Source organism: Vulpes lagopus, chromosome 5 (assembly GCF_018345385.1).
Source record: "Vulpes lagopus strain Blue_001 chromosome 5, ASM1834538v1, whole genome shotgun sequence".
Lineage (NCBI taxonomy): Eukaryota > Metazoa > Chordata > Mammalia > Carnivora > Canidae > Vulpes > Vulpes lagopus.
Window position 1 is genome coordinate 64164491 of NC_054828.1, and position 17469 is coordinate 64181959.

General features: G+C 36.4%; 2 protein-coding genes across 2 annotated transcripts in view; one reads left to right on the top strand and one right to left on the bottom strand.

Moving 5' to 3' along the window:
* LOC121491792 (collagen alpha-1(I) chain-like) overlaps positions 1 to 17469 on the bottom strand; it is a 33234-nt gene that overhangs the window by 9494 nt on the left and 6271 nt on the right. The window contains exon 2 of the mRNA XM_041756956.1: positions 552 to 649. Coding sequence (XP_041612890.1) covers positions 552 to 649 — 98 coding nt within the window. The remainder of the gene's footprint in view (positions 1 to 551; positions 650 to 17469) is intronic.
* Positions 1 to 17469, top strand: part of TAFA2 (TAFA chemokine like family member 2) — a 451018-nt gene that overhangs the window by 7857 nt on the left and 425692 nt on the right. The gene's annotated exons all lie outside the window — the stretch shown is intronic.

Genomic DNA, 17469 nt, shown 5'->3' on the forward strand with positions numbered 1-17469 from the left:
ACGCTGGAATGTGGATCTGGTGTTGCCAGGTTTTATGATTTGTAGGAGAGAATTAGATTTGTTGGTATTTTTTTTTAAAAAAGATTTATTTATTCATAAGAAACACAGAAAGAGAGGCAGAGACATAGGCTGAGGGAGAAGCCGACTCTCTGCAGGGAGTCCAACGTGGGACTCGATCCCGGGCTCTGGGATTTTGACCTGAGGGGAAGGTAGACACTCAACCGCTGAGCCACGCATGCCTCCCAGATGTGTAGATATTTAAAATGTGAAAGTTCCAGATTTATAAATGATGGGAATGAATTCAAATTTGAAATATTGTGTGGGCCAACAGGCGTATCTGCAGACCCACATGCAGGCTAAGGGGCATGAATGTGTCACTGTTGGCAGATGGATGTGTGAGGGCAGCTAGTTAGGGAGATACAGACACACCTGCCCTTTTGCCATTTCTATCCATACTCCTCCAATCCCACTTGCATTTGGAGCCAGGGTGGTTCCCAGTTAAGGGCTCAGCTGGAGGAGCTGAATGATAATGAGGAATGGTTCATTCTCACCTCGGCATTTAGTTTGCTTTCTTCTTTTTGACTCAATGGACAGTTGATGCTGAGGTCGCCTTGAGGTTGGTAATGTCTTGGACCCCTTAAGGGATGTGCTGGGAACACAGAAGCTTAAATTGATGCCAGGCATGTGGAATGGGCTCTAGAGTTCTGTAATGCCTTCTATTAGGTTGGTGCTTGTTAGACTTGTATTGCACACAAATAATCTGGGAGAAATGTGCTAAAATGCAGGTTCGGGGCCTGAGATTGTGCATTTCTAACGAGCTCCCCTGTGAAGCTGTTGGCTGTTGGCCCATGGACTACAGTGTGAATCGCAAGGCTCTAAGAGCCCCTTCACCACTGGAATTTCATTCCATGCATATAGCAAGGTGGGAGGCCTCCTACCCTTACTTCTCTGACAAGCTTTCCCTGTAGTAAGCAGCCTAAATCTGGCCACTGACTTGAAACACTTGCCTCAAAGGCTTTCTAATCTGAGCGTGGAATTAATAAGCATTTGCTTCATTTAGTAGTCTTCCATTTAAAGAATATATTTTACCCCAAAGAATGAATCAGAAATGGTCAGTTTTCACATACTAATGCAAGTTTGGCTTATTTCCTATAGTTTAAAGAAATATATTTATTAACTAGCAGTATATTATACATGGATGTATTCTTGCGTACAAGGTCAATTTTAGCCCTCCGAATCATTTTTGGAATTTCAACAGCAGTAACTTCCTCTTAGGGCCTAAATGTCAAAATTTTGGCCACAAAGTCTAGATTTTTATTCTACTTGGGTAATTATTATGAATAGGTGAGAGGATGGACTTAAAAATGATGGTTTTGTATATTTATTGGCCTTACCACTTCTAAGTGAATCTCTTTTTTGTTTTTGTCCTGCTGATCCTAAATACCTTTCCAGAAGTAGTCTCTTTAGGATTGAAGGCATACTAACTTATTATTTAGGGAGTGTGACTTCTTTATATATTATTAATTTTTTTTCCTAAACCAGTTTCACTAATGCCAGAAGGTATCATAGCTCAGGTGTGTGACTATTCTACGGAGGTTTGACCTGGTCATGTCACAAGTTCAGTTCATTTGGCAAGAATATTTTGTTGTCAGTTTTCTTTTTGAAGATTTATTTATTTAGAGAGCAAGCATGTGGGGGAGGGCAGAGGGAAAGGGAGAGAACTCCTCAAGTAGACACGCTACTGAGTGGGGAGGCAGATGCCAGGACCCTAAGATCATGACCTGGGCCAAAATCAGGAGTTGGCGACTTAACCGACTAAATCACCCAGGCACCTCTTTGTTGTCAGTTATATCAATGCCTTGGAAATTCTTAAGTTTTTGTGTGCTGGTGTATTAATTATAAACTGAGATTATATTTAAGCATGTTGTTTTGAGGGAGAAAGGCAAACTTTTCTTGCAAGTTGTATGATTAATACAGTTTGCAATAGTAATGCTATTATTTCTTACTCAATTTCTTTTATGTACTTAGAGGTTTCTATTATATAGGATATCTTTGCTTACAGCTGAGTCATGAAATGAATTTTACTGAGTTTGTTAGTCTGTAAGCTCTGTGAGGCAAAACCATGTGTATCGTGTTTCTGTTCATTCCCAGCCCTTAGCACACAACAGGTCTAGCACACAACAGGTCTAGCACATAACAGGTACTTAATTAACATTCAGTGGGAAGATGATTAATAGTTAATATTGATAGTCTTTTTGTATGTGTCTTCTATGTGTGAGGAAGTATTGTGTGAAGAATTGTCATTTATTCTGTCTAATTGTGTGTATGAGAGGGAGAGATTGGCCATTTATTTTGACCTACACTTTCCATCTCTAACCTGAAGGACATTTTAGCACTAAAAAATACATACATTTTAGGCAAATCATGAAGGACAAAACATGCTGGCAAATATTTCCATTCTTTTCACAATTTATTGTAACCTGGAGGTTTAGAGGCTATGTATGTTTGTGATTCTACTGTTGTATAAATTAAGTAATATTTGTCAATGTCAAATTTAAGTGTTAATCACATATGGAGTATATTTTGATTGTCTTGTCAGTGAGCAATCTTGACTCATCATTCATTAGGGAATTTAAAGCCATTTATTCTTATCTACATAATTACCATTTTCATAATTTATCATGAACCAGATTTGCTTTTTTCACCTTCAGGAACACTCTTGAATGTGATACTATTGTTCTTGGTTTCAATGATACTGAAAATTATTGGTATTCTAATTTCCAATACTACTTAGTAGGGATAGTATACATTCAAGTATTTATTGATTTTTATTTTAATCCTCCTGTGTTAAGTAAAGCTTTAAAATGCTTGCTACAATGGAAGAGTTCACAAACTTAAAACTCTTTCACTATATTTAATTATTAAGGAAACCTATGTGTATTATAAACCAAAAAAGTCAACTCATTAGATTATTAAAAACTGAATTTTTGGCATTGCCTTTATTTTAAAAGACTGCATGGAACTGTATGTATTAGCATATACATGTGTGCATATATACACACATAAACTTAAAAAGTTTCTTCATACTTAAAAAGTTTCTCAGAGACCTTAAATATGATGCCTTTACTCTTTAAAGTATTTTTGGAACTCTTCAATGAGTTAAAGACAGGCTTTAAATGGAATTGATCTGGTTTTTCCCTGTAATGTCCCAAAACACTCATACACGTATAATTAATGTGCATCCTCTAAGATTATAGAACTAGGGCTCCTGTGGAACTTACTGAAAAAGAGATCTGTTCCTTATCCCTGCCTCAATACTAAATAGATTAATGAAAAATTTAGGTACTACATAGTACTGAAAGATTTTTAAAATCAATAAGTAGAATTAAAATCAAGCTTACTGGTGAATTTTACCTTGGATCAAGGTCCATGTTAAACAGTTGACCCCCGTACCTTGAGGGTTTGAACTGTGTGCATCCACTTACCTGTGTTTTTTTTCTTTAATAGATACAGTACTATAAATGCTTTTCCTTATGATTTTCTTAATATTTTTTCTCTAGCTTACTTAATTGTAAGAATACAGTATGTGATACATACAACCTAGGAAATATGCGTTAGTTAACTATTGATGTTACAGGTAAGACTTTTGGTCAATGGTAGTTGGATTTTTTTGGGAGTCAAAAGTTATACATGAATTCTCAGCTGTGCTGGGGGTTGGCGCCCTAACTCCTATGTTGTCTAAGGCCAGTGGTACTTCTAGGAAGAGTAGCTGAGCTGTGGCTTTCCTGGCCTTGTATCTTTTCCTAGCAGCTGATTACGTTCAGCCTTTGAGGTGGACTCAAGAGCTCATGGTTAATGTTTTACTTCATATTTTGTGAAATCTGCTTCCAGTCCTCTAGGTAGATGGTATGGCCTACTGGGGTGAAATGAAAGAAAGAAGCAGATTGAATAACTGGCAGCCAGTGGTCAAGAAGGTGACAGGGTTAGCGTTTTGTGGGATGTAAAGGGGAAGAGGGATTAGGTAGGGGGCCAGATGGAGTGAAAGGGAGAAGACAGAGATCAGAAGGGAAGTTTGTTCTAGCTCACATTTTCATACAAATAAAAGAGGAAACCCTTGACCTTTGAGAGAGGTAAGGAGTTAGACAAAGAACGAATAAATCCATTGTAGTTCTTGGGGAACAAAGAAGTAAAATGGCAGTGAACTGAAATAAGACTATAGAGGAGAGAAAAATGCATGGTGCCAAACCAGATTTTCCCCTCGGTCTTGCAAAAAACTCTTTATCAGGAATATGAAATTTCTGCCAAGGCTTTTTATCAAATTGAAAGTCAGAAAGAGTGGGTCTAGTTCTGAGTCTGCCATCACATAGTCATCAATTCTAAAAAAAAGTTGTTGAATATTTTTCTCATTGGTAAATGAAATGATTAGGTTTAATGATTACTTAACGTCCCTCCAAGCTTTAGAAGTCAGTGGTGACCATGGATTATCCTTCCATGCTTCTGTTCTATCACATGAATATATCTTGGATGCGGTCCTATCTGCTACTTCGCTACACTGGAATTCTGGAGGTCAAAGAATGTGTCTTATTCTTCACCTTGTACTACCCAAGCCTATAGTCAGGCATTTATTAAGTGTTTTATTAATTGATCTTTAATTTCTTATACAATTCTAAATTGCTTTCATCTTTGGTTTCTATAATAATTGACAAAGTTCCAGAGGCATAAATGATTACATGTGCATAGTTAATGCTATATTTCTTACAAAATTCTTTCATGTATGTGATGTCACTTGATTTTGTAGAATGGCTGTGAGTTAGGGATGAGTGCTGTCCTCAATTTTAGGTGAGAAAACTGACAGTGGTAAAAATGATTTAGCTAGTGGGTGCCAAGAGCGTGGTTTGAATTCAAGGCTTGGCTATTGGGAGACAGTTTTCTATGTGTCTCTCAGGATACTTACTACTCACTGCCCAGAATACATTTTTAAGGATGTTCAAAGAGTGAATAGCCTTGGACGATGATGTCTCCTTGTGAATCACCAGGCCGACTTGCTCGCTGTCCGGCATAATAAAAATGTTTCCCTCCAGAAAAAGGAAGATCTCCTTGTAGTCCATTATATAATATTGGGTTCCACGATGTGGGCTGCCTTACATCCCACCTGTGGGACTTGGGGGCAAAGGAAACCAATTTAAATGTGATCATGCTGCTTGCTGTGTGTTGAGAAATAGCCCTCTGTCTCCGGGCCAGGAGTCCTAGGCCTTTTCCCAGCATCCATAAAAATGGTAGGCTAACTTGTAGGCTTGCAAGTAGGGTAAAACTCTCAGAGCCTTCACAGTTCTTGACAATATATCTACCTGTCACATCAAAGGAAATCATTTTCTTTGCTAGTTAGGTCTACTTTCATAGCTATTTTAAGTAAAACTACAGTTTTACAAAACAAAAATGAGTGACCTACTATACTGCTGCCAGGCTACTAGTATTCCCTCATTGGAGTCTCTCCTGAGGCCCATCCTCCTCTGGTGCTTAGATTCTTTGGTGTCAGTATAGAGGATAGTTTCCAGAGAGGGTACAGGATAAGAAGCCAGGGATGCCAACTAGAGAGCTAGTTCAGTGATTGTGGTGAGAACTGGCAAGAGATTGAAAAAAAGAGTTGGAAGTAGGGAGGAAAAGAAGGTGCCATTTAGAGGGGAAAGATGGCATCAGCTGGTCTTGGAGATTGAATGTGTGGGGCAGGGAGAGAAGAGAGTGAAGAAGGGGTCCTAGTTAGGAGACAGTGAGATCCCAAAGCCTACTTCAGTCTATCTAGATGAAGGGTAATTGGTTTAATTTTAAGCATTTTGAGTTTGGGGCATCCTTGGGCTACCCAAAAGAAAACCTGCATAAGTACTGGTAGATTTGGGTCTGATCTTCAGAATGGAATTACGGTTTAGAGATAGAGGTTTGGGAGGCACCAGTGTACGTGTAGCTGTTGAGACCTAACTGGAGGAGATCTCCAGGAAGAGGGTTTAAAAATCAATAAGGAGCGAGCCCTAGAGAGCAGCTTGGGTATAAAAGATGCTTAACTCTTATTGTCCACAGGAAAAGTCACCTTTCTGTTCTCTCTCTGGGTTTTTGCCCAGCTTGGAGCAACTGGGCCCCATGAACCATGGAGACCACTTTTCCTGCAGTGACCTCCTGCCTAGGGTAGAAGAGAGCACGATGGAGGAAAGTGGGGAGCATGCCCAGAGTTGCCTATTTACTTTCTGTCTCTGCTACCCCCTGAATATCATTGTGTACCAAGGCTGGGTCCCTGCACAGCTGTCATGGACAAGAACACTGTGAGGGGACAGAGACTTCTCCCCTGTGGTCTTTACTCTGTGGAGATCTATAGACTTTTTTTTTTTTTTTTTTTAACATTTAAAACCTAAGCATTTACAGTGTGCCAGCCACTGTGCTAAACGCTTTACGTGAATTATCTCATTTAATTCACATAGAAATTCTGGAGGAAAGAACCACTGTTATTCCTATTTATTTATTTATTTATTTATAGATTTATTTATCACAATAGAGAGAGAGAGGCAGAGACACAGGAGGAGGGAGAAGCAGGCTCCATGCAGGGAGCCCGACGCGGGACTCGATCCCGGGACTCCAGGATCGCGCCCTGGGCCAAAGGCGGGCGCCAAACCGCTGAGCCACCCAGGGATCCTGTTTTTCCTATTTTAATACAAATGTATGGCTTGACCATGGCCACACAGCTTATAAGGAGCAGAAATGAGTCTTGAGCCACACCCTCTGCCTTCAGAGCTGGGTTTTTAACCATACAGTATGCATTTAATCATACTCGTTGGAATATGAGACTCATTCTGCTTAACACAATGCTGGTTGGAGGATTGTCTTGGTTCAAGTTATTTATATCTAGACCTCCTAAGTAGATCTTATTCTTTTACATTTAGAATTGTATCATTAAAATTACACTAATACCCATAACATTCTTTGAATGGATCTCAAATTTCCCATAAGTGGCTTTCTATGATTCTCTAATTTCATTTGATGAAAAACTTCAAGTAATGAGATATAGTACTTACATTCAAGAAAATTTGAAAATTCATTTATATACTCACCCCCTTGAACTGAAAAAAAAAATCTCCAAAAACAAATGTGAGGTAAAGTGTGTCCTTTTCCGGAATTTAAATTCAGACTGAAATGTCCTATTTCATTTATCCTACAAAAATCTCTCGGGCTCTTTGCTGTGTAAGAAACAGGTTGCTTGGGGGCAGGGGTGGGAATAGCCTATGCAGAAGCCCTGGGTGCACAACTCAGTTGCATCTGTAGAACATTATATAAGCCTAATTAGATGCTAAATGCTTGGTGAGTATTGAACAATGCAATCTTCTAATTTTCGGATTAATGACAAAGCCTCATGAAAACATTAATTATATTGGAAGAATTCAGACAATTCCTTTTTGAGTAAAACAAAATATATCTGTAAATGGATTTTCCCCCCTAATGATATGATAATGCAAGCGGCAGACATTCTATGGTAATATGAATAATAGGTTCCTATTCTTGAAGGTTATGAGTGTTTTTAATATGATGACAACATCAAAGGAGGAGTCCTGTATTACAGCTATGTTTTTTTTTTCTTTTGACTCTGTCTTTGAAGGAAAAGAATGGGAACATACTCCTTTCTTTTTAAACAAGAGGTACTATGCAATACCTGTGTGTGTGTGTGTGTATGTATAAAATGTATATTTTTTAGGTATGTGTATATTATATGCCCTTTGTATACTTAACTCATTTTTTTGGTCTTAATTATAGCTTTTGCTTCTAGAATGTAGTAGTAGTTATCACTATAGATTGTGTTCTTTTTTTTTTTTAAAGATTTATTTTTATTTATTTATGATAGACCTAGAGAGCGAGAGAGAGAGAGAGAGAGAGAGAGAGGCAGAGACACAGGCAGAGGGAGAAGCAGGCTCCATGCCAGGAGCCTGATGCGGGACTCGATCCTGGGACTCCAGGATCGCACCCTGGGCCAAAGGCAGGCGCAAAACCACTGAGCCACCCAGGGATCCCCTAGATTGTGTTCTAAAATTATAAGTAGTAACAAAACTTTCTAGCTGGGGCTAGAGAAAAGCCCCTTGTGAGAGATAAGATTTAAAATCATAACAAACAACAATATAATTCCCTTTGAAGAGCCACTTTGTTGAAGATGACAGGGCAGTTTTATTTCAAATGACTGGGGATATGGCAAAGTAAAAACGTGGTATAAAAGGAGCTTACTGTTGATACCCAATAACTTCAGAAAAGAAAAATGTGAAGTTTGAAGAAATTATATGATCAGAGCAATGAGTAGGCATTTCAAATATTTTTCTTTACACATTTTATTATAACATTTACAAGTGATTCTACTTCCCCCTCCTGCATAATCTTACAGTTTTGAGCCATTAAAAAACCCCTGGAATATTTATAATCCAAAAGCATCACTTCAAAGTCCAGAAAAGTAGCCAGATGTGCTGAAGGACACAGATAGTAGCAGACCAGATCTGAGAGTTGCCTGATTTCCCAGTGAGGTGTTTCTACTATAAATAATCTTTGTAAGCTTTTCATATGATCAGCTTTCTGGAAGGGAGTTGGAGAGGCACCTTGTCTATCTTTCTCATACCGATTTAGAAAGTTATATGAACATTAATCCAGTGAGGAAAAAAGAACCCCAGAGGAATGCTGAAAATTCATTCAGTAATTTTAGAGTTTAAAATCTTGTTTGTCAATACATTAATTCATTTAATCATTGTTTATGGAGCACTTACTATATGTCAGGGACTGTGCCATGTGCTGCAGATACTTAATACATAAAGCAGAGTATCCTTCTTGGAGTTTGTAATCTAGGGCGAGAGTGAGCCAATAAACAAATAATGTATTTATGTATATACACACGTTTGCAAATTGGCAAAGTGCTGTATCAGAACATTTATCTTCAGATATTTAGAAAACTGGTATTATCAGTGGACAGGCATAAAAGGAAAAGATTCTGATTTAAAATGAGGAAATTTGTAATATTTAGAGCTGTCCAAAGATTAAGAGTTTTAGAAAGTGGTAAATTTTTAACTCTGGGAGCGTTCATGAAAGTACAAGTGGGCAGTTCCTTGGAGAGCATTCTTTTGGAGGTATTCAAACATTAAATGGACCCTTTATTGTTATCTTTGAACATTTTTATTTTTACAAGTAAGTTCAATTCTTTGTCCAGTGGATTTTATTTAGGCTTCATTTTATTGGCTGTCTTTGATGTTTGTGCTAGATGGCCAATCCCTTCTTTTTCTGCTCAACTCTCCTTGCCTGTAGTCTTGTTAACAGTATTTGTGGTTCTCTTCCTACTTCTACAACCATTTCTTTAGAACCTCTTTTGCTGGCTTTTCTCCCTTAGCCTTTCTATGAAATATTGATGTTTCCTAGGATTCTGTCCATGGCATGTCTCTTATCAATATATTCTTATCCTTGTTGATCATCTACTCTCATTTAACTGCTACCTTTATGTTGACAATTTCCAAATCTGGGGCCTGGCAAGACCCCTTTGATCTGACTGTCCAACTGTATTCATGGCCTTTCCACCTTGATGTCTCAGAGGAATCTCAAACTCTACACCTCTCAGATGGAACTCGTTTTCTACTTCCTCAAAATTCTTCTCCCTCTATTTTTCTTAGTGAAGAATATTTCATTCTGTCCAAAGGCCGAAAGTTGTTTCAGAAAATAGTGAATTTCCAGCACTGGAAATTATCATTCACCTGGTTATCTAGGTCAGAACTCAGACCCAGGGTTACTGAGACACTGGTCTGGAACACAATCCATGACATGAGGTATAGGCAATAGTTGTCAACTAAATGAATGGGCAAAGTTTATGTTTGACATTGATGCCACTGTTTTACTGCTCTCAAGAGAGGTTGAAACTTTTGATAAGGAAGGTCGTGGAGTAAGCTTTTCCACATGAATTCAGCTTAAAATGTCTTAAAAGGAAAATAATGAGGAGACCCTTCAAGATCTTTGATAATTGTGAAATCTCCCTCCCCCCCCCCACCATGTATATCATGAGGATCTGAGACTTATGTTTACTGAGTACTCTACATGGGCCATATTCTGAATTAAGAATCTCTCCATGTGTCTGTGTGCGTGCGTGTGTGTGTGTGTGTATTCATTCACTGATGCCTCAAAATGACCTGAAGGATTAGTATCAGTATCCTCATCTTCATTTTATACCTAAATAGTTAAGAGTCAAAGATGTTAGGTACCCTGCTGAAGCCTACTCGGCTTCCTGGGTGATTGAATCTGAATTTGAACCCAGGTTATTTGAATTAAAGTCAAAGGTTTGCTCTAGTTTTCATTTATTTTCTATTTGTTTTTAACTCACCAAGGTCACTGTCATCTTAATTCTGTCTCTATGGTGAAAATGATTTGCATGTTTTTCTAGCTTTGAGTGTGAAACCACTATGTATTAAAACATCTACTTTGTGTTTATACTGAGCATAAATACAGAGATGCAGGAATCAGCGCTTGCCTTGAGAACTTTTGATGTAGTTGTCTACAGTGTCACTGAGCAAGCTGCTTGGTCCATCTTGAAGGTTGTGAAAAAATACTTTAAACCACTCTGGACCCAAGATTAATTAATGCCCTTAGCACTGCTTTTTTCCTGCTGGATTGTTGTAGTTACCAGATCGGAAACTCTTTTTGATGTATCGATGAATATATCATTCAGGAAATGTCAAGAGGGTTTTCTATCTCATGGAGCTATGGGAGCTTTCTTTTGGGCATTTATACAATTTTGATTTACATTCTCATAATGTATCCACCTTGTTATTATGTGTTGACCTTAGTTAGTCACTAGAGCATGTGATTCCTAAGGGCACGGACTGTTCTTATTTCTTCGCATGTCGTTGTCCCTCAGTAAATGTTTGTTGAAGGATGAAGGAAGAAGGAAAGGAAGGGAGGAAGGAAAGCATCCTTGTTTCCTTATCTTCTAGGCCTATCATTTTGTCAAATAAGAATATTAAATTTGTCTGAAATGTTTTCTTTTTCAAGAGAATGGTTTTTGCTACATGATCAATACTGTTTTCTTTTTGATAGAGATTTTTGTGATGATTTGCTTCAGTAAGTTTCCAATTACATTTAAAAAATATCCTGTAAAAAAAAAATATCCTGTATAAGAGAGACAATATAGTTACATTCAGGTCATCTTCCTAATCCTTCATGAATTAAAAAAATGGTAGATGTGGGCCTATGGCCAATTTCTTAATGTTAAATTTATATATTCTTACTTGATTTCAGTATTATCAGTATGTAATACATCAAAAGGGAAGAAAAGAGGTCCTATACAGTATCTTATGAAACCTTTACCTTTTGGAGGATGTTTTTCCTGATGATTCATTACCAAGGGAGTGTTACGTAGCAGAAATTTCTTGTTGCTGCTCCAACTTTGTCCTCAATACAGCTATAGATTTCTTTCAATACCATTAAACTACAGGGCCTAAGTTGCGGAATTTTGAATTGTTCTCTAATGGGAAACTTTAGCAGAGAGGATTTGCTTACTTATGCTCTCTATTTTTTTCTCTTCAAATACTGTAGACTATGTGAGTCAGCAGAAGAAAGGGAATGATTAATAATAAAATAATAACTGACTAATACTATAATAATAGCAACAATAAGATGTATAGTTAGACTACATGACACCTTAAATGACATGGGCTAGAGCAAAGTGAATAATACAATGTTGTTAGGTTGCAAACTACTTACTTGTTCTAAATTGTGGATCAATCAAGAAATGGTGCAGCAGCTGAGGTGTAAAACTAAGAATAAACAGTTTTGAAAACTGGGGGAATAAAATGTTCTTGACTAGAGACATAATAATAGGCCAACAGCCAAGGTAGTCTGCTGTTTGATAAAACCCATTCTGCAGTTGGGGTTTATAGCTCTGTGTGTTCTCTATTTAGTAAATCCTATAGAGAAGTAATAAATACATAACTCTAGTAGAGCAAACGTAGAAATGGAAGAACGTAAAGGCAGGGTGATCTATCCCAGGAAACTGGCTGACTTGATGTACAAGTTGGACGAGTTTCAAAATTAGTATTTCTTTTATGTCTTGGCAAGATATCAGAAGAAGGTGCATCTTGACAGTAGCTGCATCACCAGGAAATTCCTTTCCTCAAAGAGAATTGTCTAAAGTATCCACCCAGTGTGATGCTAATCACTTAATATCAGATTCACCTGACTTAAATATCTTAGAATTATGATGATGGTAACCCTGGACGCTGGCCTAGAGTTTCCTTTGTTTGGCATTTAAAAAAGAGGTATCAATTATTTTAGGCTGCGAGGGCACTATTAAGTCTTGCCCTAGGGTCCTGGAGACTACGGTTTTCTTTTCTGGCTTCCATAAATCACTGGAACAACAAGACAAACAAGAGGGCAGTTATGGTGCTGATAAAGAACTTGGAAAGCCATACACTATATGCACTCAGAATCTTTATTTTTTAGTTATGTGCTTATATTGTAAGCTCATTTCTATTACATACCACAGACTCATTTCTATTATACAGGTGCTATCAGTTATGAATAGAATGTATTAACAAAAGCATTTATTAAAAAAACCTTGTTATTCATTTAAAAAATGCCCATTTCTTGTGCTGTTTTCTCATTCTAATTTACCACTCTTTTAGTTGGCTTCACTCTTTGGTATAATCCATATATACTTGTGAAGTTCATTGAATGCATATTTAAGGCACAGAAAACTCTAAAAGCTAGGTAATATAGGTAGTCACCAATTTACAAATGGTTCTGTGCATGTGTCTGGTGCATTTGAGAGATTTCTGTATCAATAGATCATAGATGTGGGATCAGACAAGTGAGATTAGAGTTCTAGCTTTATTGCTTACTAGCTGTGTGATACTGGCCAAATCACCCAGCTTCCACAAAACCCAGTTTTGTTGCAATTATACCTCCCCCTACTGCTCTACCCCTGGATAAGAAGGTCTAAGATGTTGGTCATTTTTTTCTGAAAATATTTCCATATTTCTCTGAAAGATAATGACTCTTTAAAATATTTATAAAAAAACTATATATTTTGGATGCTAAGTCTTTACCAGATACTGTTTGCAAATATATTCTCTTTCTGTAGGCTGCCTTTTCCTTTTGTTGATGGCTTAGTTTGCTGTGCAGAAGTTTTTTACTTTGATGTAATCCCACTTGTTTATTTTTGCTTTTGTTGTCTTTGCTTTTGATGTCAAATCTAAAATAAAAAACACTGTCAAGACTCATGTCAAGTTCCCTATTGCTGGTTTTCTTCCAGTTTTATGGTTTCAGGTCTTATATTCAAGTCTTTAATACATTTGCAGGTCGTTTTGGGGTATGATGGAAGATAGAAATCCAGTTTCATTCTGCATATGGCTGTCCAGTTTTCCATACATTATTTATTGGTTCCTTTGTCACAAATTAGTTGATCGTATATGCACAAATTTGTTTCTGGGTTCTCTATCCTGTTCCCCTGACCTATGTATCTCTCTAGGCTAGTACCATACTGTTTGGATTCTACAACTTTGTAGTATAGCTTGAAATCAGGAAGTATGATGCCTTTACCTGTCGTGTTCTTTCTCAGCATTGTTAGGCTATGTAAGGTCTTTTGTGGCTTTATCTAAATCTTAAAATTATACTGTTTCTTTGAAGAATGTCATTAGAATTTTGATGGAGATTGCATTGAATCTATAGATTCCTTTGGGTATTATGGACATTTTAACAATATTAATTCTTCCAACCTATGAGCATTGAATATCCTTTCACTTATTTGTGTTATCTTGAAAATCTTTTATCAATGTCTTCTAGTTTATGAAATATTATATAATGCATGTATGTTATATGTATACATATAAATACATGTGTATATATAAATGTATATATAAGGATATATATATATATATTTATATATAAAGAACTCCAATAGCAAAGGAACAATCTGATTACAAAATTGACAGAGAAACTGAGTAGACATTTTCCCCAAAAAGGCATAAAAAGGGGAATAGGAACATGAAAAGGTGCTCAACATCGCTAAGCATCAAGGAAATTCAATTCAAAACTACAGTGAGATATCACCTTACATTTGTTAAAATGGCTGTCACCAAAAAGAGATACCAAATATTGGAGAGAATGTGGAGAAAAGGGGACACTTGGTGCACTGTTGATGGGGAAGTAAAGTGGTGCAGCCACTATGGAAAACAGTATGGATATTCCTCAAAAAATTGAGAAAAGAACTACCATATGATCTAGCAATTCCATATTTCTGAAGAATTAGAAGTAATTGTCTGGAAAAGGTAACTGCACCCCTATGTTCAATGAGGCACTATTTACAATAGCCAAGACATGCAGACAACATAAAAGTTCATCAGTGGATGCATTAATACAATGTGGAGTATACATACACACAATGTGATACACACACAATTGAATATTATTCAGCCATAAAAAAGGAAATAACTGCAATATTTGACAATATGGAAGGAATTTGAGAGCATTATACTAAGGAAAATAAGTCATAGAAAGACTATATGATCACACTTAAATGTGGAATCTAAAAAAAAAATTTTAACCTAAATGCCCCTTTTCTTCTTACTTAAAATTTATCAGTTGAATAAATCAGGTTATTTGTCCAGTAGTATTTATATAGTGTGGGTTTTCCTGATTGAATTCTTGGTATGTTTTTAACCCATTTACTTGTTTCCTGTATTATTTTTTTTTTGTAAATTGAAATTCAAACTAGAAGTATGGTCATATTCAGTTTAGACCTTTTGGCAACAACACTTAATAGGTGCTGATGTATACTTACCTATTAGCTTAGAGCCACTGATGCTTATTGCCTAGATGTATTAATTCGTGAGGGGTTACAAAGTAGTTGTATGTTAATTCTGTGATTTTATTTATTTATTTATTTATTTATTTATTTATTTATTTATTTATTGTCTAGAGTATAAAGGGAAATTGCTCATCAAAATATTTGCTTTCACAGAAGAACAGTGCAGGAAAGGCAGGATAAAAGTGCGATTTTAAAAATTTAGACATTTTCAAATAGTATTAGTTTCATATTTAGCGTCTTAGGTGAATAATTAATTAATTTTTATAATTATAAAAATTAATTAATTTTTATAATTATAATTTTGAATTTTATTATACTTCTACTCAGATTGCCTTACATTTGGTCAGTGAGAACCTTTCTAAGCTGTCTCCAGAGTATTTTCAAACAGCCCTGTTTTTAGTGCGACAATGTATCTCAACCTTATTTTACAGTTTGCCTGCCTCAAACCTGGAATAAACTATTTTTCTGAGAAGACCTGCTTCATTTCAGTAGGAAATGGCATTTTGAACTATAATCTGGAAAGTAGGGGTGCCCATGACCTTTGGATTGAATGCTGTTTCAAAGTTTTTCCAGTGTATAATACTAGGAAATATGAGCTTCAAGATAAATTTTATTATAAGTTCAGATGAATTATGAAAATCCAATTAAAATTTAGGACTATAGAATTTTACTTAATTTCTTTTAGTTTTGTATTTTTTTCTATGCTGGAAACCCTGGTGACTAATGATACCAATATAATTGTTCATTTGTTTTATTCAACAGTGGACACAGAACAGTCCAAGGATCATAATGCCAATACTACCTCCAACAAATGATTACTGAGAACATGGAATAGTAGTAACTAGCTTCCCTCACTGTGGCTATACTACCACAGACTCATGGTTTCATATTATTTTTAGTTTACAGAGCTTGGTTTTAAAAATTTATTTATTACGTAGAGTATTTGTATCTAAAAAATAAGGCATATTCAGGGGTGCCTGGGTCGCTCAGTTGGTTAAGCATCTGCCTTCAGCTTAGGTTATGATCTCGGGGTCCTGGGACCAAGCCCTGCTCAGCAGGGGTTTCTGCTTCTCCCTCTCTTCTCTGCTCATGTTCCCTTTCTCTCAAATAAATGAATAAAATCTTTACCAAAAAAAAATAAAAAACAAAAACAAAAACAAAAAACAAAAACCAAGGCATATTCAGAGAAGTTGAAGTACTCTCCCTGTTTCCTTCATGCTTTTCTCTCCTTCCCTTTATAGGTAACTGTTTAAAAATTTTTGTTTATCTTTAAAAAAGTAAATCTGTACATGTTTCTATATCTTCATCTCTTAGATAAATGGTAGCATGCTCAACATTTTTTTCTTCACTGAATTTTTTTTTTCAGTATTTCTGGAGATCATCCAATTGTAGTATGTAGATATTCCTTGGACCTTTTTATAGTTCTTTTTATACTACTTCATTTGGTGGATGTAACATAGTTTATTTAGTCAGCTGCTATTGATGTACCTTTAGTTTTGTCAAACAAAAATTATAGTTAAAATGATTCAAGTAGATGTTAAAAACTTTACTCAGTTGCTGTAGCGCCTGAAGATGAGGTAATTCCCTGAACTGCTTCAGAACTGAAATTTCATGGGAATTTTATGGAACTTGAAGAGCAAAGTACATGTCCTTGTGCTATGGTCAAGTGATTTACCCTCTAACTGTGGATGAACTTGTGGTTGGAACAGTCAGAGATTGTTTTGGTTCTTCAGGCCTCTTGTTTGGGGTTCTGGGCTTAATCTGCTCCTGGCATTTGTAGCAGTTCTTTAAAGAGCTCTTTTGCAATCCTTTTGGTTTGTCAAGGTTTGGGAGTGATGTGGGGTGGAGATGTAAACAAAGGGAAAGGGGAAAAAGAGGAAAAAGAAAAAGCAAATGTTGAGCAAGGGATACTGGGGTTTGTTTTAATCCACTTGTAAGTTATTTCTGGTACTTTGCTATTATTAAATAGTGCTACAGAAATGGGCTCTTTTTTTTTTTTTTTTTTGCTAGTATTACTTTGGGATGTATTCCTAGAAGTAAACTGCTGGATTATAGGCTAAAAGCACATGTAACTTTGCCAAATTTTCCTCCCCAGGGTTTATACCATTTTGCATTAACACCAGCAATATATGAAGTGCCCACTGGTCTACTAAACTCCCAAAAGAGTATGTGGTCAAATTTTGGGACTTAGGCCAATCAGATAGGTGATAACTGTCATTTCAGTTTAATTTACATTAGAGAGAGAATTTTTTTTTGGAAGAAAGGGATGCATAAAAACAAGAAATAGAATGTGAGAAAATCAAAGAATTGCTATTGTAGAGGTGTTTCTTGGTTGGAGAGATTTAGTAGCCTTCCCAGGGGAGAATTCATGATTCCAGTCCCTAAACATTCTGAGAATTCAGAATCTAGACAATTTTTGTTAATAATATGGGAGAGAGAAAAAGTAAGCTATAGTAAGCTTCAGTAACTGCCAATTAAAAACAAAAAACATTATATGTTCCATTGTAACACTTAAGAAATTTCTATTTGTCACAGCTTCCTCCTACTGCCATCCTCATCTCCCAAGCACCATTGACAAGGAGTCTCTCCTTGACCAAACTTTATTAAAGCTCCTT